A 20,188-nucleotide genomic window follows, 5' to 3' on the forward strand; every position below is an offset into this window, starting at 1 on the left:
CCGAGAGCTCGTAAAACGAGATGCTTTTTCACAGAATAAAAGTCGCTTTGTTTGGAAAAGGTTTCTTTTGTGACGATGAATTATATGGGCACAAAGGTTCGTTCCTATGTCAAAGCAAAAGGCAGCGGCATAAAATGAATTGGGTCACCCCGGTTCGTGCTTGCATGGGAATTTGTTATTGTAATTCAATCCTCCAGGTAATGTTTCCTCTTTCTGAACTCATTTTTACCAAAGAAACCATAATTTTTTGTTTCATTTCAATGCTGATTTCCAAAGAGAAATGCAAGTATGTAAAAAATATATATATTTTTTCTTTATACTTTTGATCATCGAAACTATTTAAGGAAAATAAATATTGCTTTCCCAGAGGAAAATTATTAATAAATAATCAATGATTGTAAAGATCTTAATTGAAATTTATTCGTAGAGAAGTAATGATTTTCTTTTCAATATTTTGTAACTGCATTTTTCATACGTTATTTTATATTCTAAATTCTGAAACTTGATATATATCAAGAAGTGGACCGAGTTTATAGGTGAAGGCCAGAAAATATTCATTTTCAATCAATTAGTGTCCTGGCTTATCAAAATGACATATTTATAAAATTTATTATAAATTTAGAGGCATGCAACGCGCTAACGTAAGCAAGAGCTGACCTAAATGAAGATCTTATAAAAAATATTAAGGCGCGAAACAAACGCTAACAAAATGATCTTTTAAAGCAGCTATTTTCCCCTAAATGCCAACTCTTGCTTTCAAAAGCAGTGCAGCATTTCGCAATTAAGAAGAACAAAGGAGGCAAGAAATGGGCCTCAAGCGGAAGGACGTTTATCTTGGCAGCACTCGAATTTCAAAGGCAAAGCGCCCTCAAATTTTACACTTTGCGGTTAGCTTGCGCAAAGCGGCGCACTCTTTGTAGTCATAAAAAATGCAACAAACGGCGGCGAAACGAGCGTCGCACGTAAAAAATGGAAAAGCCAATTAAAACAAAGCCCAAAGGTCGCAGCAGGAAAAAACACTCATAAAATATTCAGAGCTCATCATAAAAATTTCAGCCCGAATCGATATTTGGAGTGACGTGCAACATATGTCACTCACTTGACCTGAAAATGCGGCTCGTGTCACGTCCGGGGACACTCTCGGCGAGAGAAACACACACAAATGTGTGTGTTTAACAAGGTACTGCGCGGCGCGTCCTTACGCAAACAAAAATCAACACCCACCGTGGCGGAGCTCAAGCAGGAAGGGCGCCGATTCGTCCGGCTGCTGCTCCTTTGCGTGGCTGTTGGCCGTCTGGTACAATTTCTTCTTGCGCTTCCGCGGCTGCATGTCAGCTGGACGTCTCCGGATGTGGAACATGATCGAGCCTGAAACAATCGAGCCGGAATTAATTTTTTATTTTGCTCTGGGCCGCCGAGGGCCGTGCGGGGCTGCGTACGCCTGATCCCCCAGTCAAGCATGGTGCTATTGAACTGACAGACTGACTGCCTGCCAGGCCGACCGGGAACCAACGGGCAGGTCAATGGCGGGCATGCGCCCCGTCGCTCGGATGCGCACTCTTCTTTTTCCCTCTTACATTATTTCTCGACCCATTACGACTCCATTATCTCTGATTAATTCATGTGCCCGCAGGGTGGGTGGGCGGACAGGGTGCGTCGCCGCATGATCAATCCGATCAATCGCCGGCCCCAAGGGCAACGTCAGCGGACCATTAGCCGGATTATTTTGAGATACGTTCATTCGCGCCGCCAACGAATTACGCCATTTCCCGCAAATGCGTTGGCGGCCCACGATTTATTTTGCAATTAATTCAAGGTTGATCGAGATTATGTAAATGTGCCGAATTTGGGATACGAATCGGGCTTGCGTGTAATGGAAAAAAAATGAATGGGACGGCATGCAACCACTTCAGCCACAGGTATCCTTACTATTGCGAAACTTCTGACATTTCTCTTGACCTTTGCTGTTCGGATTTAATTATAGGGGTGACTTTTCTAGCTCTACATTAACCTTTAATTAAATGAGAAAGAAAAACTAATTTATTGTTTGAAAGAGAAATAGCTGCAAAAAAAAATTCAGCAGAAAATGTCAGTCAACATTGATTTTGCAAAAAAATAGCCACCCAAGTCAGTGCTTTTCTTAATTTTTAAACAAGTTCCACTCTAATCTTTCCTTTTTTTTTTGTAAATATTAAAAAAAAGAACTCGCTTAACAAGATTTGCACCCTCATAAAATATAAAAAAGTCACACCACAATTTTTATGGAATTCACTAAACATCTCATTCTTTTAAAGTAGTTTTAGTTTTTACTCTGGGGTTGCTAACTTGGGTTTTATTTATTATTTTTAATTAAAATGGTGTTTCCGTAAACTGATCTTGTATAAAAGGTCTGCTTACTTATGAATAAACAACTCTATTTTTTTAATCATTTGCATGGGCACTATATATCATATTTCACAAATACAAATTAATGGGCATCAAGGGGGGAAACGCACATTATATTTCTAGCAAAGATTAAATTACCTTGTGATGGAGGACAGTTCATCAGAATGGCCAATGGGCAGTCGTCGTCATCTAAAATGTACTCCACATTACTTGGCGGGTGATTATTGTTTTCTTTAACATCTTCATTTCTTTTGAATACCTGGAGCATATAATTTTGGTATATAATTTTTTGTATAGAAACATAAAAAACCCAACTCACTTGAGTAAGACAATAGTTGTTAGGATCCTCTTGGGTAAGGCCGTACTTTGAAAGCATTTCTTTGACAACAACTTGCGCTGTGTCGCTGACGGACAAGAGCAAAGTCTTATAAGGCACATCTTTGCAGAGAGACTCTCCGTAAATCTTGAGGGTACCGCCAGTGTCCGGTCCTCCGTCCTTGCTCCGGAACTGCTGCAGTTTCCGCTCGAGCTTTTGCTGCCGCCGCCTTCTCATGACGGCCTCCGGGTTGGATATGGATCTGGTGAAGCTGGTTTCAGGTAACTCGGTGTAGAGCTTTTCGGCAACGTTGGCGTTCTGATCCTTGTTTTGCTGCTGTTGGTGCTGGTCACGCTTTTTACTCTTCTTTCCGGACGGTTTTCTCTTGAAGGAACTTTCCTCGAAGCTTGGCTGGACGGAGACCTCGTTGCGTCTGCGGAGGAGGAAGCGGCCTTCGAGGTCATCTTTGTGCCAGTTGAGCTGCACCATGAGCGGCCGCTGCTCGGCCTCCAGACGTTTCTCAACGCCATTTTCGTGGATTTCATACAAGGCAAATTCAGGTACCTGAAATTTTTATGTAGAAATTAACAATCTTATGATCAGAAATGAAAATTGCAAAAAAGCAATTATTCAATTTGAATAAATAAGAATAACAAAACATATTTTTTTTTTTTTAATATTATTGAATATTATGAACGCGCTTCAGTGTAAGGGAAAATTTAGATTGAATTATTTTATTAAATCAAAGAATAATATGACAATTTTTCCTTCAAATTTAAGTAACTTCAATTCTACTTGGTCCAAGAGGACAAGTGACTAACAAGGAAAGATAGATAAATTACAATAAAGTGGACGTGCAATTTTATTTTGAGTCACTCGGTATATCACGCCAATTGAGTCGCAATCTAAAGAATAGGCCCATAAGTAGAAGGAAAGAGTTAGCCGATGTATTTATGATTCATCCAGCCAATCGCAGTGTCCATACGACTGGCGAACTTGTAAGCCTTCCACATCTAAAATTACATGCGCCATCGCTCAAGACCCCATTGAAAGTGAAAATACGATGGATTATGTTCTCAAACAGAAATAAAAAATATAAAAAATTCCTTGCTAATTATGTACAAAATAAAGACCCGGCAAATTTTAAAATTAGTCATCACGGATGAATCATCAAGTGGTTGAATAAAATTGCGTATTTTGAGCAGGATTTCTGGAATTTCAACGTGACAGCGATTCATACCTCGAGCATTCTCATATCCGGACGGAACTTTTCAATCAGCGTCTCGATGACGGCCTGCGTGGTGGCCGTGGAGGACACGCGGATGCACTTGGTGGCCACCTTTTGACCGGCGTCTTGGAAGTAAAATCGCATCACGCCGTGGAACTCGAGATTCTGCAACGGAAAACAGGCTTAAGATTGGTGACGGGGTTGAAATCAGGGCGTTTACCTCGTTGGGCTGCGACAGGGCGAACAGGTCGAGGCGGTTGCTGTTCCATTGCTGGATCACCTGAGCCAGGGACTCCTGCTCCGGTGTCGCCATTTTGCTGTCCGGCTGTGTCCGAAGGGTCTGCAGATCACCGAGCGCGACTCGCAATGCGTGCATACGTCATTTAATATTCGATTTTAGCTGCCAAACGGTGCCATAACAACAACACACGGCGTCAAATCAACTGTCACCTCCCATCTACCTGCCCCTGGAATGCGATTGCGATAGAGGAACGCGTCGGGACTCGCGAACGCAGCCCCTCCCTTGAGCCTCACTTACGCGAATCCTACTTTCAATCACTGGTTTCACCTGCGCTTTTTTGTGCTCGCTCAAGCACGAATGGAGAGAGGGGCGGAAATTAACTTTGATTTTTCTGCTTCTTCAAATTGATTTATTTTTATTCTAATTTTCATTATTTTATTCAAGATTTTTTCTCTTATATATTTTTGTGAATTTTTCCCGCCGCGTAGTTTGCGGCTTCCAAAAATATCGCAGAGCCGCTGTTTCTTGTGGTTTCTAAATCCCATTAGCGATCGCATTTGTGTAGTAAGACCAGCGTAACTTCCAAGAGGAAAATCTTCGAATCGGGGTTGCGTAAAACCACATGTTGATGATTTGATTAAAAACCGGTTTGCAAAAAAGCGCCATCTATATAAAAGAAAATACTGAAACACATTTTTTTGTTCCTAATTGATAATTTTACAAGCGCATTCTAGTATTAAAATACGTCTTTACTTCTGGAAAGGACAAATAATTTTCAAATCAAGTAATTCATTAAGTATCAGATTGAATCTTCTATAAAGGTTTAAATCTTCAGTTTTAAAGAATTATAATTAACCGGTTATTTCATTCAAAAATACCACCCGCCGGCAGCTCCGTTTTGTTTACAATTTCAACAAAACCACCCTTCGATCGCGAAGGGTCGGAGAACGAAATGCGGCAGGTCTTGCTGGCTGTGCTGGTCGCTGCCGTGCTGGACAGTGTTCGAAGCGAAGTTCGTCTGCATTCAGTCGCCGGCGAGGTGGGACGAGGCAACTTCACGTACTACAGCCTGATGTACGATGGGCCAATTTCACTGATTTTGCACTCAAACCGCGGAGACTGCGACCTTTACGTGTCTCAACACAACTCGAAGCCCACCTACGAACCGCACACGTACTGTCTGCACAGCAACACGTGCGGGCTGGACCGTGTCGACATTCCTGAGCTGTTCAAACGGCCCGTGGGAGTTGGCGTTTACGGACACCCTTCGCACGAAGTCTGCGAATACCTTCTAGAGGTTTTAAAAAATAATTTTAAATTGATTTTTTTTATAAATAAATATTATTTACGAAGGTTCAATTAGAGAGAGGGGAATTCGGTGACGACCCTCGAGTGTCCTACGAGCCACAAGAAACCACTGGACATCAGGAGGAGCAGAGTTTGCTGTGGGGCATCATTGTGTCTGTTGCTGAACTTCTGCTCGAAGGCCTCTTGCTGTAGGAGGCATGCCAAGGTGGAGATTAAATTGGTTCTCTTTTTAGTATTAATTTTGAATAATTAGGTATGAATGTCTGATTGAGAAAAGATATCTTAAAACTGCAGTTTCAAAGTTAAAATTATAATTCAATGCAAAGGAAAAAAATACCTTGCATATTAACTATCAGAAAAATTATAACATCTGCTTTAAAAATTTCTACATGAAATTTTGCTGGTCTGTTTTTATTTTCATAAATAATAATCGAAGAAACAATATTTAAAATTGTTCATTTTTTCAATTGCGCAATCAAAAAGATACAATTTTTGGCTACTTGAAGCTTTTAATTATTCTTTATAAAGATTTAGGATTCAGCCTTGCAAGATTTGGCAAGTGCGTGCAATTTTATTGTGACGCTACCTATTTTGTTTTGTGTGCCAAGAAAGCAAAGACAAACAGTCTAAATTTGGAATTGCTTAATTATTTTTCCGTCTGTTGATCTCTCCTCATTTCTCATTTTTTTCTATTGTAAATTTCAGAATGCTGGAGTACGAGCGCCAGATGCTGCTGGAGGCAGTCGGCGTCAACTGTCTGATGATCAGCGCCGCTGGTCTCGACATTGAACGCGTCCTTGAAGCCCTTCTGCGCTCCCACCTTGACCCCCGCAACCTTGTATTGGTGGTTGGCACCGGAACTGAACTTGAGCAACGCCTGGCTGACGCTCTCGGCGTCCCTTCGAATGCCCAGAAGGTGAACTATGACGAGGGTGGCGTCGTCTTTGTGACTGCGAGGGTCCTCGTTGTAGACTCTCTGAGGGATCGCGTGCCTCTGGCCAATGTCACGGGGATTGTGATGCTGAGGGCGCACGCCATTCTTGCCCAGGAAGCCTTTGCATTGCGCCTCTTCCGACAACGCAATCCCAATGGGTTTATTTTAGCCGTTAGCGACGCCCCGTACCGCTTCTCATCGCACACAGTGCGAAAGGTCATGCGCACAACCTTCTGTGATAATCTTTTCCTCTGGCCTAGGTGATTTAATTAAATAGAAACTTAAACGAGATGAGACTCAAATTGATTTTTATTAAAAAAAAAAAAAAATAAAATTTCTTTAAAACAGCAAATTATTGCTCCGCAATGGATCCAAATTTTTAAATAAATTTTGAGAGTAGAATCTGATTTTCCCCTCTATATATTTTTTACCTGACAAATATAATTATGCTGTCATCAGATTTTAATTTAAATCATTGTGATTTTTGGATTTTGATTAAACTTTATTCAGCTTTATTTATTCAGAACCATTGGATAGTGCTAATTGTTTTTAATTAATTAATTTTTTTAGTTTGAAATATTTTGACAATTTATCTATATTGATAAATCATATCTGTTTTAGATTCCACTCTGTTGTGGTGAGTGCCCTGAGCGTCGCATCCCCAGAGGTGATTGAGCTTCATGTAAAAATGACCCCAACCATGGTTAAAATCCAAACTGCCCTTCTGGAGCTGCTCTCTTTCTGTGTGCGAGAACTGAAACGAGTCAACCCCGCACTTCTGGACGATCTCAATGTTGAAGAAGCTCTTGCTGCCCCTCGAGTGTTGCAGCGCCTGCTGGAGCCAATTTGGCACCAGCTGGGCCCCAAAAGCAGGCAGCTTATTGCCGACGCGAAGACTCTGCGCACCCTCCTCCGCAGGCTTTGCCAGTCCGACGGGGCTTCTTTTGTGGCTCAGTTGGCTCCTCTCAGAACTTCCGAGTACGCTCAGCGCAGTGCAGGGTGGCTTTTGCTACCTGCGGCCGAATCGCTTTTTGTTCTGGCAAAGACAAGAGACGGAAACGAAAAAGAAATTTGTCCAAAGTGGAGCGCCCTTGCAGATGTGCTTGACGAGGAGTCAAAGGAAAATGCTGATACAAAGGTATTAATTGTAATTTGATTTAATTTTTTTAATCTGCATTAGTTTTTTATATTTTTATGCAATTCTTCAATGGAAGATAAAAATATCAAATAAAAAAGGTTTAATTTGTTTCATAAGAACAGCAATTTTCTAAATAAGGTACTAAAAATGATTCCTTTCCCTAGATCCTAATCCTCTGTGAAGATCGCCGTACCTGTCGCCAGCTTCTTCAGTACCTGTCCCAGAAAGAAGTCACTCCTGAGGAAGATCAGACCTTCTTTATGAAAGGCCAGTGCCATGTGTCCCTAGAGCCTCTGGTTTCGCCCCTAGAACAACTCCTAATAGCCTTTGACCCTCAAATCATTGTCCTGTATGACGCAAACATTGTTGCCGTCCGACAACTGGAGGTTTTCCAAGCTCGACATCCAGAGCCACGCCTGCGAGTTTACTTCCTCATCTTTGGTGGCTCCGTTGAAGAGCAACTCTACCTCACCTCCCTGAGGCAGGAAAAAAACGCCTTTGAAGCTCTAGTCAAAGAAAAGGCAATGCTGGGAGCAGGAGAAGTGAGCGTCGAGGTCGGCGTTGAATCTGACAAGCATGGCATTGTTCTAGTGGACGTTCGTGAATTTCGATCGGAATTGCCCAATCTGCTGCATCAGAAGGAAGTTCGTGTTGATCCCATCACTCTGAAGGTAGATTAAATCCTTTTATTTAGCAAAATAAAATTAAAAAGAAAAAAATAATTAACGATAAGTTTTTATGTTTTTTTTTCCAAAATGAATCAAATTTGTGTATGGATGAATTTAAAATATAGTTGTGTTTGCTTAGTCCAATATAATCATTAAAATTTCAGGTTGGAGACTACATCGTCACTCGAGATCTTTGTGTTGAGCGAAAAAGCGTTTCTGACCTGATCGGCTCCCTGAACAGTGGTCGTTTGCATAAGCAGGCCACAGCAATGCAACGTAACTACAAGAGGCCGGTGCTGCTCATCGAGTACGAGTCCAAAGATATATCCCGACTGCCCATGCAAAGACTCCAACTGCTCACAATGATGTTCCCCAAACTCCGCATCATCTGGTCTCCAAATCCTCACGCGTCTGCAGAGATGCTGGTCGAACTGAAGACAGGCCATGAGCAGCCCAGTTTGGAACACGCCGCCGCCTCCCATCGCTATGACACGCCACTGATGCATGAGCAGTTTGACACCACCATGAAGGAGTTTGTGTCCTGCTTGCCTGGTGTCAACTCCAAAAGCTTGCGTCGAGTTTTGTGCCGAGGCGGATCACTAGCGGAGTTGTTCTGCAAGAATGAAAGTGAGCTTGCTGATTTGACTGGCACCAAAAGTACAGGAGCTTCTTTGCACATGGCCCTACACAAGGCCCTCAGTCCTCATTTGCAACAGAACACCACCAGACCCAAGAAGCAGCCCCTCAAAAGAAAATGGCCTTCGAAGAAAACTTAATCGCTTAGTCCGGAATGAATGTTTGAATTGCATGAACTGGTTTTTTTTATTTGTGCCGAGATTAACACAAGAGCATGAGCAAGTTTCTGCTTCCAAAATGTTGTTTTATCAATAAAATAATTCTTAAATCAAATCTCTTTTTGAGTTCAGTGAGTTAGGGTGTTGTTTAATGAGTGAAAAATGGTATTTAATGCTTCACCACAGGTCTCTTTTAATCATTGACCACAAATACAAAGCGCAAGACTTATCTAAATCTCATTATGTAAGCGATGAGCAGCCGAACTAAAAATCTCGCACAAGCCGCCTAAATCTTAAAATGGTGTCAGGAAAACACAAAATAATAAGAGCTCACAAATTAAATTAAATTGCCAACTGACAAAACCCATGAAGGAGACGCAACAAAAACATTTCTACAAAATAATTGATTCTCTGTATTTCTGGTTCCTAGGGTGGTTGTTCACAATCTTCCATATATTTTTGTATTAGTTACAGCTAAAACATTTTTGTAAAACGTGTATAAACAAATACATGAAATGTCGATTTAATCTATGCAATTGCACAACCATTGAAAGGTGAGCGATCGAAGGTCAAAAATGCTAAGTTACAAGTTAAGTTTCTTTACCATCGTATTTTTTCTCTTTAGAATTTCTTTTAAATCCTCTACGAACTAGATGCAAACTCGGGCATCTTCAGACTATTTTCCACAAACAATGTGATGTCTTCACATGTCACTATTTAGTTTTGTGATATGCATTTCAGTGTAGTTCATTTTTCAGTGACGTCTTTCTTTCCTTAAAATGCACTTTCCACACTCTTTTCTCCTCGCTCCGTCCAAAATATGCCTCTCAATCTCGTCTGCTTGAAATAAGGCACACCTATATTTTAGACATTAGCAATCATGCTCCACCACGTTTTTGAGCCAACCAACTACAAGATTGATTAACCTTAACGTTATCACTAACTTACGTTATGAGCACAGAATTTCAAGATTGATTTACTTTGCCAAAGGGAAATTTGACAATTTACATACAAAGGAAAGAATGAAAAGAAATATTTACAAAGTCCATCGTGAACAGCCAAAAGAGCTCATTTTGTGATTTTTATTGTCAGACCTTAAGAAAAATTGTTATGTGCCAATATTTCTTCATTACGGAGGCACGATGATGATTTCAATTACGGAGACAGAAAAATGAAGTAATTAGGGCATCTTACAGCCTACGCGTACTACAAACAAATACTACGAAAATAATGATTCCCAGAGTACATACAATTACACAGAAAAGTATGCAAGTTTCTTTACACATCATTATAGAGATTTAAAATATTGAGCTGGGACGCCGTCTGGCATGGAAAAGTCAAAGTTTGTCAGCTTATGGCACTTGTGGATTTTTTTTTGACAAAGCTAGGTAGGACACTTCCCCTCGGCATGACTCCAGCAGAAAATCTCATTTCAAAAATGCGCTGTACACACAACTTAGTTTCAAGGCACGAACTCAGCTGGCAGGAGTAGTTTTGCTTTTATACACAAATAAAATTAGCCAAAATATTAGTGTTAAAATCTCTCGCATGGTAAAATTTTTGAAATAAATCCCAGCCAAGCAAAATTCGCCGCCAGAGTGTTTAGAATAAGAATTAATTCTTGTTGATTTGAACACATCTACAACAGACCCAGGCCGCCAGCCTCTCAAAGATGGCCTCGGCGGGTCCGTTTTTGAACTTGACATTACTTTTAAGAACTAGACTGAGGCTCCCCTCTACAAAGTGGCCGGCATGCGCTCCTCGTCAGGGGTCAACATGCCCATTTCCTTCTCTCGCTGGCTCACAGCAGCCTCGACCAGCAGATAGAGGCACTTGAACTGCTCCTCGTGTTCCTCGTTGGGCGGCGTCGGAGGGGCGATCGACGGCTCCCAGCTCTTGTGCCTCTTGAGCTCCGAGGGCAGCAGGGTTGGTCGGTTTCGTCGCTTGATCTTGCGAGGAATCTCGTCTTCGTCCTCACTGAGGGTGTCACTGCTCAGGTAGGGGTGGTGGTTGTTGTTCTCACTGAAGACTGAGCCCGTCGAGGAACTTGCTTCGTCCGAGCTGCTTTCGGAAGGGGTGCGGTGACTGCGCTGGGAGGGGTTGAAAGAGGGAGTTTGGGCTCCAGGGGCGGTCAACATGGGGCTGCCCTGCTGCTTCTTGCCCCTTCGACTGATGGTGAAATGCTGGGGGTCTTGGCCCTCACGTCTTATCATCTCCGGCAGCACTCGTCGTCGTGCGTTAATGAACCAGTTGCACACCTAGAAATATCAAATCAAGTAAGAATTTTTGAAACTGATTACTTATGGAAAAATAGAAGATTGTAAAAAAAAATACAGTTTGATTAATTTAGTAGGAAAAATGAAGACTTTCAGAGCATTATATGAAAAGGAAATTGGTGAATTGAAGAATTACTTAAAAATCCTTTTTTTTTTAACAAAAATTATACAATTTTGAAGTTTTATTTGTAAAAAATTAAAAGAAGTGAATAATTGATGAAATTGAGACATAAAAATGTACCTGAAGGACGGTGAGACTGGCCTCCCTGGAGAGGGCAAGTTTTTCCGCGTCGCTAGGGTACGCATTGTACCTGTGCTCGAAGAGCCACCGCTTGAGCACCTTGACGGCCTGCTTGGGCAAATTGCCCCTGCGTCTGCGGTGGGGTTGTTGCGCGCCGTGGCTCCCAGGGTCCGTCGGCAGGTAGGTCTGCGGCAGGGACAGGTTGAGCGGGTAGGCCACCGCGAGACCTTCGTCGGAGTTTAGCCGCTCACGTGCTGCTGGAACAGAACGGACGCATTTTTTTACTCCAGTTTTGGAAGGAAGGCATAAGTGCTTGGGCAAATAGAAGCCCAATTTGTCTTGCTCGTTAGCGAAATTGACGTGTTTGACTAAAACAATAACTGACAAGGCGATCCTTGAAAACAAGCGGCTTTCTTCAGGTACCAAAATAAATTTAGTCTTTTATTGTAAAAAAAGACATTTCTGTTATAAGTAGAGGCTTTGGTGCAAATTGAGATTTTGTCTATTTGTAAGATAATTAAAATTTGAAAAAAAAATATTGAATGCTTTGAGCATTAAAAATACTAAATAGTGCAAATCATCAATTTTTAAATAATAACAAGATTAAGTTTCAGCAAAAAAAATTGCTGATTTTTTTAGCACGCAATTTATGTCAGCACAGGACTTTGGAAAGTTACTCGGGTGACCCATGGGAATGCTGGATTGTCGGAAGTTTGAGTCAGGTGTTTGTTGTCTTCTGGCATTCCCACGTGAACCCTGACACTGCATTTCAATGGCTCGATATCCGGCCGAGCGCCGGCGTGAATTCTTTAGTCGCATGCATAATTCAGCTCGCGACCACCAACTTAACTGCCAAACTATATTCCCCAATGAAAATAATAACAAAACCCCGAAATAGAATTTCAGGTTTACAAAATTTAGAGTCGTTGACCGTCTGTTGTAGTTTCCCCTTAAAACGGCCGTAATTTCCGGTGCCGTAATTATGGCACTTCCACCAAAAGCGATTTTTTCACACAAAAAAGGTGACAATATCGCGGCCACGTGCATCTGCACTGTATATTTTCCAAATCATGAATGTGCACGCGGCGCTGGAACAGGAAGTGCCTTGGGAGCGTGTCAATTCAAGGCGACCCGCACAATCCAAACCTGCCTCTCGGCCCGACTGACCAGATAAATGTAATCCAATTTGGTGGCCATTTTCGGCTCGCGAGTTTGAGCAGTCAAGAGGGGACTTAAGCTTTGAACCGACAAAATTGAATCACACGTGAAGAGAAGGTACTTGCAGTTACCAAATTATTTAAAAGAAAAAAATAATTATAGTAATAAAAAGCGTGATTTAATAATATTTAAAAAAAAACACAATTTTTTTATTGAATGAATTGTATCCTCTATACATGCAATTTGTCAATAATTAGTAAAAATTTTGAAAACTTATGCACTGATAATAGAGACAAAATCAAGGTAATTTTTTAACTTTCAGATTCATTCAAATTTTAATTTATCAGTTTGACAAGCGTAAAAAAACAAATTGCCATAAACCATAAAAGCGGCTTGTTGGTTTTCAAAGCGGCATTTAATGGAGCGTGTCGCTAGAGTGACGCAGTGGCCGCGGATTTTGATATTATTATTATTTTTGTGACCAAGAAAGCATGCTTGTTGGCGGAGAGCGGGTGACCTTTGAGGCGCTCTCACAATAACAATCGCTGTGCGAGCCTCTCAGTCATTTTGATACAGATTTAATATACGAGCACTCAGAGTTATAAACGCGGCGGCAGGGAGTGTGTATCAGTGTTATTATGCAGAGCAGCTCATTGATAATAATACGAGTTAAAGGGTCGCTACGAGAAAAAGGGCAAAAGCCATTTCGAGAGAGGGAAAGAGAAAATAAATCAATGGGAAAGAGCTACAGTTTAATGAACTTATTATACAGTAGGGAAAAATTGTTCACATTATGTTAAATTAAATTAGGTTGAATTAGGTAAAAGTACCTTTAGTGAATTTGAAAGTGGGGCATTCAGAAACTAGTTGAAAACTTTTTTTAATTTGAGGAGAAAAATCGCTAATAATTAAATGAATTAAATGTAAAAAGTAAAGAAGAATTAAAAAAATTAGATTATTATCTTTAACATTTTAGGTTGTTTACATATAATTTCTAGACTGGATTCCTCCTTTTTCTTATTTTTGTTCACTTTTTTTTAGATTTCATTTAAATGCTTCTTTTTAAAATCCTCATTTAACTCAGAATTTATTTAATTTGATCCTCTTCTCCTGTTCTGGAGATTTCTGCGATTTTTCAATTGAATTCGTTTTGGCGTTTGGTCGACTCGGGGTCTATTTCTGCGCGAATCGAAAATAATGCCTTTTGCGCCCCCGGGGACTGCATGTTCGGCGGCGGCGGTCGCAGCGAGGGTCCTCCGCTAATTGCAGCGGCCGAGTAAATGTCATGCACCTAGCAAGGGGTCCGTCCCTTGTCCTAATGGAGGAGGCGAGAGAGCCAAAGTCAAGTCGGCGCAGGCTGAGGGCTAAAACCGGCGCGGGATATTAATAGGCGAAATGAACAAGAGCCTCTTCCAATATAGTCGCGCGCAGCCTCGCTCTCGCGCCGGCCACACAAGAATGTAATACACATTTGAATACATACATGAATTTATTTTTATTTATGCACACGGCAAAGGTGTGCGCGGGCGAGAAACAGAGCCGCCGATTTCGTCTCGGCTCACGTGCTTCGCACAGCTCTCGTTTGACGCTTACAAAATATTCCTGCGGCACCGCACAATTCCTTACATAATAAATACATCATTCTTAATATTAGCAAAATAATAAATCAGTCAATTTAAAATGTTTGAATTTAGGAGAAAGTGCAATGTTTGATTTCTCAAAAAAATCTTAGAGATCGTTGAAAAGTGTTCTTACAATTGATGTAATTTTTATTATTATTATTTATTCTTCTCGGTCAATACAGAAATGTTAAATTGGAAACAAAAGTAGAAAAAATTTACATCTATTTGATATAAAAAAATTCTTAGTTTAGTCTCAATAGTTCAATATTTTTTTTCTACCTAATTAATTATCCAAAAACCATTTTAAATTCATTTATGAAAATATTATCAAAAATTTTAATTTAATTAGACAATTTTTTTTTTTAAATTGAATTGGTTCTTTTTAAATTTGTAAAATGGTCACAACTTTAGGTAAATTTAATGTTTACATTTCTTTTAACTTTTCATTTTGAAATTTTTCTTACAAATTTGATTGACAATTAATTTCAAAATAGCCAACAAAAATTATATGAAATTATATCCACCTTTAAAACATTTTTTAAACTACTTTTCTCGTTTGTTGGCCGCATTTCAAAACTCTTTTGAGAACAATCGATTAAACATCCATCTCGAATTACATCGCATTCTGAATGCAGTGCACCTTCTGGCGTGATTGAAGAGCTCGCGTTGTTCTCTTCGCGGCCTAATCAAGACTATTTTTAACAACTATTGTTTTCATTCTGTGAGGGTCGGTCTCTCTCTCACTCACGTGTTTACAAAGAGGTATACGATTCTTTGCTTTACCCAGTTGCATAACCAATAAGGCTATATTTAGCATGGGCAGAGAAGGAGCTCAGCTGCAGCCTGATTCTCCTTTTTGACGACTCGGACGAGGAGCGACACCGGAGACTTTCAGTTTATAAAGAAACACGGCTCTTAAAGTGAGAAGGACATAATTTTGCCATAAATAATTTTGGAACCAAAAAGTGGAATTGTTTTGTTAGAAAAAAATTACAAAATTCCATCAATATTAAGTAATCAAATAATTTTCTCCACCATAAATATACTCTTATGAATTTTTAAGAATAATTTTATAAAACTTAATGATATTCTTAGAACTTCTTTATTTTCCTAATCGATTCAAAAATCAATTATATAAAAAAATTCTTTCCCTAAAATTATTAGTTAAAACATCAAAATTTATTGTTTATTTACTAGTTACAAAAAACAAAAATTGGTAAAATTTGAATTTTATGATTGAGAATTAATCGGAATTATTAACAAAATTTATATTTTATAACTATCAGTTTAAAGCCCCGTATCCAAGAAATGACCAGAGCTAAAATGTAAAATGAAATACGGACACAGTCGTTGCACCAGCAGGTGCGTGTGTTTGAAGTTAGAACTTCTGTTTTTTCTTGCGAGAGGAGGATGAGAGGGCAACTTTTGAGATGAGTGGTCATGCGAATAAATTATGATCGTTGACGGTGCAGCCACGGAGGCAAGGTCACGTTTCGAGTCTCCTGCTTCAATCGCAGCCAGGGTCAAAGAGTCCAAGGAGTTTCTCACTCAAAACTCGGCAGATTTTGATAAACAAAAAGGCGATCGACATCCCTTATCACAAAATTTTAATAATAGCTTAAAAAATTAGGCAAGATAAAAATATGAAAGTCATTCACAATACATTTTGTCTATTTTGTTCAACAATTTTTCTTTTAATAAAAAAGTAAAATAATTTTTTTTAATATTAGAAAAAAAAATATTAAAATTAATTATGAATCTAAATATTTGCCGATTTTAAATTCATGCTACGATGTTTTTACACAAGTTTGAGCATCCTTGGAATAATTTTTGAGGGTCGTAAAATCTGTGGTACTCGATCTGTTTGCCCTCGCATCGCAAGTCAAATGTTTGCACTTTTCGAGAGATGCGAGCCTTATCAGCCGAAGAGACTCTTATCAAAAAAGAGTGGCGAAGGAGCACCATTTTTTTTCTTTTCATCGCACGCCACAACGGCGGAATCGAATAAAAACAACTAATTTAGTTAAAAATGGTTTCGATGCAATTATTTTGTATAATTTCATCATAACAAGAGTCTCAGTCTGGCCGCGCAATCAGATAAGAGGAGGACCTCTCGACTCGAGACAGCCCCAATCCATCAACCTCTCGACCGTTAGGGCTTCACTTGCAGCGGCGGAGACACATTTTTTTTTTCTTCGCGAGAAGCACCGACTGACAATGAGCAACGAGAAGCGCCGGGAAATGGCAGACGTCTTTGCAAGCGCTTAAATAGACCCTTCAGACCATGACTCGGGACTTAACAATGACATTAAATTATTTCGCAATGAGTAATTTAAATAATTTGAAGCAGCTCTAGGAATGACGATGGAGTCATAAATGTTTTCAATGAATTAATCATTATCACTTTTCTCAACTAACTGCCTCAGGATATGTTTGATCAGTTTTTCAATAAAATTTAAATTTATAGAACAATTTTTGTGAAACTTATTGTTTTTTTAATAATTGCTGTGGGATTTATTGAAATTATCAATAACAATAATGCATTCAATTACAGATTTTTTTGACAATCTTACTTAGTAAGTATTTTATATTTTATATATTTATTTTTCTTAAGTATTCCTTGCTTTTTAGTTTTTAAAAATTATTATATAAAAATAGAAAATTTAATTAGAATTTGTATTTCGACTGTTCAAAGCAGCAGAAGACTGAGGGCTTCTGTTTTTTTTTAACTGATTTTCAAAAATTATTTTGTCACTAAAAAAGGAACCAACAATTGGTTTATTTATTATTTTTTTTTTTAATAGTTTAATTTGTTTGCAAAGGACAAAATTTGATTATCAAAAATAATTTTAAAAAAAAAATTATAAAATAAACTTTTCTCAATTATTTTTGTCTGCTTTCAACAAAATATTCCATTGAAAATATTTTCACAAAATATAAATTTTAAATTATTTTGTGTAAAGATATTTTAAAATCATTCAGTTATTTTTTTCTTGCTCACTTCAATTTAAAGTAATTAGATTCAATTTCAGTTAAATTTGTCTTATTTTTAAGGCGAGTGTAAGCAGTGTCAGTTTGACATTTAGCACAGCAGCGTGCGTGCGTCATGCTTTGCAGTCTTGCTTTGCTTGCCGACCAAAATTAAAACTCGCCGACTGCAAAGCTATTTTTTTCTAACGAGCACCATTCGTCCTTAAGGTCAGCAGGCGGCGTTCAAGTAAAGGGCGTTTGTGACACCAGTTACAAAAAAAAAATATAATAAAATTACATATTAATGGAAAATAAAAATAAAAAAGAAATTTGCTGAGAACAGATAATATTATTTTCATTTTGTATCACTCGTAGCTCGAGAGTTACTTCTAATTTTGACACAGACTCTTGACTTAAGTCCTAAATACATAACACAAAAAAAAATGAACAACACAAAAGCCACGGGAGGCAAAACGTCGGGCTAAAAACACACGCTTTTGTACACGTGACCGCTCGTCTCCGAGAGCGAGAGATGTGAGTCAGGAGTGCCAACCGCGGCGAACCAAATGCGGCCCTAAACCACGTGGTTGCCAAAAACAAATCAATTTAATTATAGAAAATCACCGATTGTGTTCGAAAAAATCTCAAAATAACCCAAAAATAAAAAGCAATCTGAGAAAATTCGAAAAAATCCGAAATCAAAGGGGGGAGGTGGGAAATGTGTGTTTGATTGAAAACGAGGGCGCACGATGACAGATCAAAATAACACTGCGGTGACAGTTGACAGCTAATTTACTCACGTCGCTTGAACTTCATGCTGGTCTCAAAGAGAGGCTCGTGCACGGAGCGGGCAGAAGATTTGGTGAGCAGAGCTCGCTTCAGAAGCGCCGAGTGGCCGATCAAACTAGTCGAAGTCAGTTGCGTCGAGCACATGTGCTTGCATATTTCGCCTCGCTCGCCAATGAAAAATGCAAGAACACGGATGTCAGCCTCTTTGATTCGGCTTCCAACACTCTCCGTCGGCCGTGCGACACGTTTCCGTAGCGCGGCCCTTGCGAATCACTGCCGAAACGGCCAGAAAATGTCACTCAAGACGTAAAGACACACTCGCAGCACGACAGGACGGGTCAAAGTCAAATAACATCAATTTGACAGCAGGTGAAGAGTGTGCTTCTTTACCAACACAACAAAAATATACCTACACTTCCATCCTTTAAATTAATTAATTTCTGCTGTAAAAATTGCAATTAAAAATGCTTAAAGCTGTGAATTTTTAGTTTTTTTGAATTATTTTGAAGTAAATTGGCACAAAATTTGATTAAAATTATAATTAATTAGCATTCTTTATTTAAGTTGGTAATGCAAATTTACTGCGCACTTTCGTTGTCAATACGCCACCTCTTATCCAACTTTCGAAGCTTTTTGCACGGAGAGGCTTTTTATTATTTTATTATTATTGTTGTTTATTTGTCCACATTGTTACAAATACATTGTTTACATTCAATTTTTGAAAAACAATTATTTAGAAAAAAAGAGATTGTTGGACAAAAAGGCATCACCACTAGCAAAAATTTTGCTAAAACTTCCGAGATCAAAAAGACCCCATCCGCCGCAGTGAGCCTCGGTATTTAATACTGCGCTCTTTCAGAACTGAATAAAAAATATTTTACACGTACAGTACTTGCCCTAGTTAAATGTTATTTCCTCCTAAATTAATTTTAATGATCCTCTCAAGATGTTAATTAAATTAATTATTATTTACCTGAGATCTTGTGGGAAAAATAATATACCTTTTGCTCCGTAGCAATAATTTTTCCGACCTTTTTCCTCTATATTTTGACAAAGCGTAAATTAGAAATATTTTATTTTTTGGGCCAGGCCAAGACAAAGTCTTGTCGGCCTGTGCTCTTTTCAATTGGCTCAGAGGAAGCCACACAATTTAGTCTTTTTATTATTTTATTTTGTTTTTGGGTTTTTCTTTATCTATAATTTATTGATCATTTAAACTATTTTTCGTATTTAAAAAATAAAAATAAAAATATTTATTAAATTGAATTAAGTAGGATGAAAAATATAATAGCATAAAATTAATTATAAACTGTTTCGATTCCAGCACTTATACGTTTCCACCGTCATCATTGCAAATTGTAGAGGACAGGATGATAGAAACGAGATATTCAATACAAAAATGTAAGTAAAATTTCAACTGTTAAATCTTTTATATTACCAAATTAATTGTAAGGATTTTTTCCGCTCAAATTAAAAAAAAAACTTAATGCATAAACATTATAAATTAAAACGGGCCATTTATATCAATCGCAGTTTATTTATTAAATATAATGTTTGTTCCAGATTATAGTAAGGTCCTGAGATGAGTAACATTGCCGTTGCCAAAATACTCAGAATGAATCCAATTGCGCCGTGTTATATACTAGGATTTTAAATGTATCAGAAAATTAAGTACGATTTTTTATTTTTGAAAAGTTTCTCAACGACTAAATCATAAGCTCTATACGTTAATATGCGTATTTTTCATGTTTTCGTTGCACTGCTCTCTGAAACTTTCAAAAGCAACATTATATTTGATAAATTTGATTATATTATAAATTATTTAAATTTTCTGTTCCGGTAGATTTTTTGTATTGGTATTTTCCGTATTTTCAGTGTTGAAACATTCTTGAGTTTTTTTTAACGGTTTTTCCTAAAATATTAATCTCATTGTTAAGATTTTGAATGTGTGCTTGGCTTGATTAATTTCAAACCGGCACTGACTCTCGCAGAACCAGTCTCTTGCTTTTTGAATCTTTATTTTTCGACTTTTTGTCGCATTCGCACATTACTTTGGCGGGGTTTCCTTTGAAAGGGACGATTCGCGCACGCGCACGAGTGCAGAAAGCGCCATCTGGTCG

At 38.7% G+C, this 20,188-nt stretch overlaps 4 protein-coding genes and 1 long non-coding RNA gene across 7 annotated transcripts in view; 3 read left to right on the top strand and 2 right to left on the bottom strand.

The window, feature by feature from the left end:
* LOC132193705 (afadin) overlaps positions 1–4,458 on the bottom strand; it is a 10,062-nt gene extending 5,604 nt beyond the window's left edge. Inside the window, exons 1-5 of one of the 2 annotated variants that reach the window (XM_059614538.1) lie at positions 4,150–4,456; positions 3,942–4,094; positions 2,705–3,265; positions 2,524–2,644; positions 1,225–1,368 (exon numbers count right to left, since the gene is read on the bottom strand). In XM_059614538.1, the coding sequence (XP_059470521.1) occupies positions 1,225–1,368; positions 2,524–2,644; positions 2,705–3,265; positions 3,942–4,094; positions 4,150–4,305 (1,135 nt within the window). In that variant the 5' untranslated portion in view covers positions 4,306–4,456. Of the gene's footprint in view, positions 1–1,224; positions 1,369–2,523; positions 3,266–3,941; positions 4,095–4,149 lie in introns of both variants that reach the window. The other variant, XM_059614537.1, reaches the window with a different exon arrangement.
* Positions 4,459–5,122: 664 nt separating this feature from the next.
* LOC132193677 (UPF0669 protein v1g209471-like) lies at positions 5,123–5,670 on the top strand. Its single transcript, XM_059614500.1, has 2 exons — positions 5,123–5,467; positions 5,524–5,670. The coding sequence occupies exons 1-2, from the start codon at positions 5,123–5,125 to the stop codon at positions 5,668–5,670; spliced, it is 492 nt and encodes a 163-aa protein (XP_059470483.1).
* Positions 5,539–10,513, top strand: LOC132193708 (DNA repair endonuclease XPF). The gene is made up of 5 exons (XM_059614551.1): positions 5,539–5,683; positions 6,184–6,672; positions 7,034–7,550; positions 7,715–8,221; positions 8,383–10,513. The coding sequence occupies exons 1-5, from the start codon at positions 5,676–5,678 to the stop codon at positions 8,992–8,994; spliced, it is 2,133 nt and encodes a 710-aa protein (XP_059470534.1). The 5' UTR covers positions 5,539–5,675; the 3' UTR covers positions 8,995–10,513.
* On the bottom strand, positions 9,181–18,435 carry LOC132193712 (homeobox protein TGIF2-like). Of its 2 annotated transcripts, none has more exons than XM_059614554.1 (3): positions 18,080–18,435; positions 11,530–11,786; positions 9,181–11,270 (listed from the first exon to the last, which is right to left on the bottom strand). In XM_059614554.1, the coding sequence occupies exons 1-3, from the start codon at positions 18,210–18,212 to the stop codon at positions 10,749–10,751; spliced, it is 912 nt and encodes a 303-aa protein (XP_059470537.1). In that variant the 5' UTR covers positions 18,213–18,435; the 3' UTR covers positions 9,181–10,748. The 2 variants fall into 2 exon arrangements, with proteins under 2 accessions (XP_059470537.1, XP_059470538.1); XM_059614555.1 differs by having other exon boundaries at positions 11,530–11,783; positions 18,080–18,434.
* Positions 17,941–20,181, top strand: LOC132193714 (uncharacterized). Its single transcript, XR_009441478.1, has 3 exons — positions 17,941–18,437; positions 19,393–19,469; positions 19,632–20,181. It is a non-coding gene; the product is annotated as an uncharacterized LOC132193714 (long non-coding RNA).
* The last annotated feature ends 7 nt before the right edge of the window (positions 20,182–20,188 follow it).

Source organism: Neocloeon triangulifer, unplaced genomic scaffold (genome assembly GCF_031216515.1).
Source record: "Neocloeon triangulifer isolate White Clay Creek 2 clone unplaced genomic scaffold, ASM3121651v1 ptg000004l, whole genome shotgun sequence".
In the NCBI taxonomy this organism is placed as follows: Eukaryota; Metazoa; Arthropoda; class Insecta; order Ephemeroptera; family Baetidae; genus Neocloeon; species Neocloeon triangulifer.

Coding starts and splice junctions, on each gene's coding strand:
- LOC132193677 (XM_059614500.1), top strand. CDS start 5,123: ATGCGGCAGGTCTTGCTGGCTGTGCTGGTCGCTGCCGTGCTGGACAGT. Junction 5,468..5,523: donor TCTGCGAATACCTTCTAGAG/GTTTTAAAAAAT, acceptor TTATTTACGAAG/GTTCAATTAGAGAGAGGGGA.
- LOC132193708 (XM_059614551.1), top strand. Junction 7,551..7,714: donor AGGAAAATGCTGATACAAAG/GTATTAATTGTA, acceptor TCCTTTCCCTAG/ATCCTAATCCTCTGTGAAGA. Junction 8,222..8,382: donor TTGATCCCATCACTCTGAAG/GTAGATTAAATC, acceptor TTAAAATTTCAG/GTTGGAGACTACATCGTCAC.
- LOC132193712 (XM_059614554.1), bottom strand. CDS start 18,212: ATGTGCTCGACGCAACTGACTTCGACTAGTTTGATCGGCCACTCGGCG. Junction 11,787..18,079: donor CAGCATGAAGTTCAAGCGAC/GTGAGTAAATTA, acceptor GTTCTGTTCCAG/CAGCACGTGAGCGGCTAAAC. Junction 11,271..11,529: donor CCAGTCTCACCGTCCTTCAG/GTACATTTTTAT, acceptor TGATATTTCTAG/GTGTGCAACTGGTTCATTAA.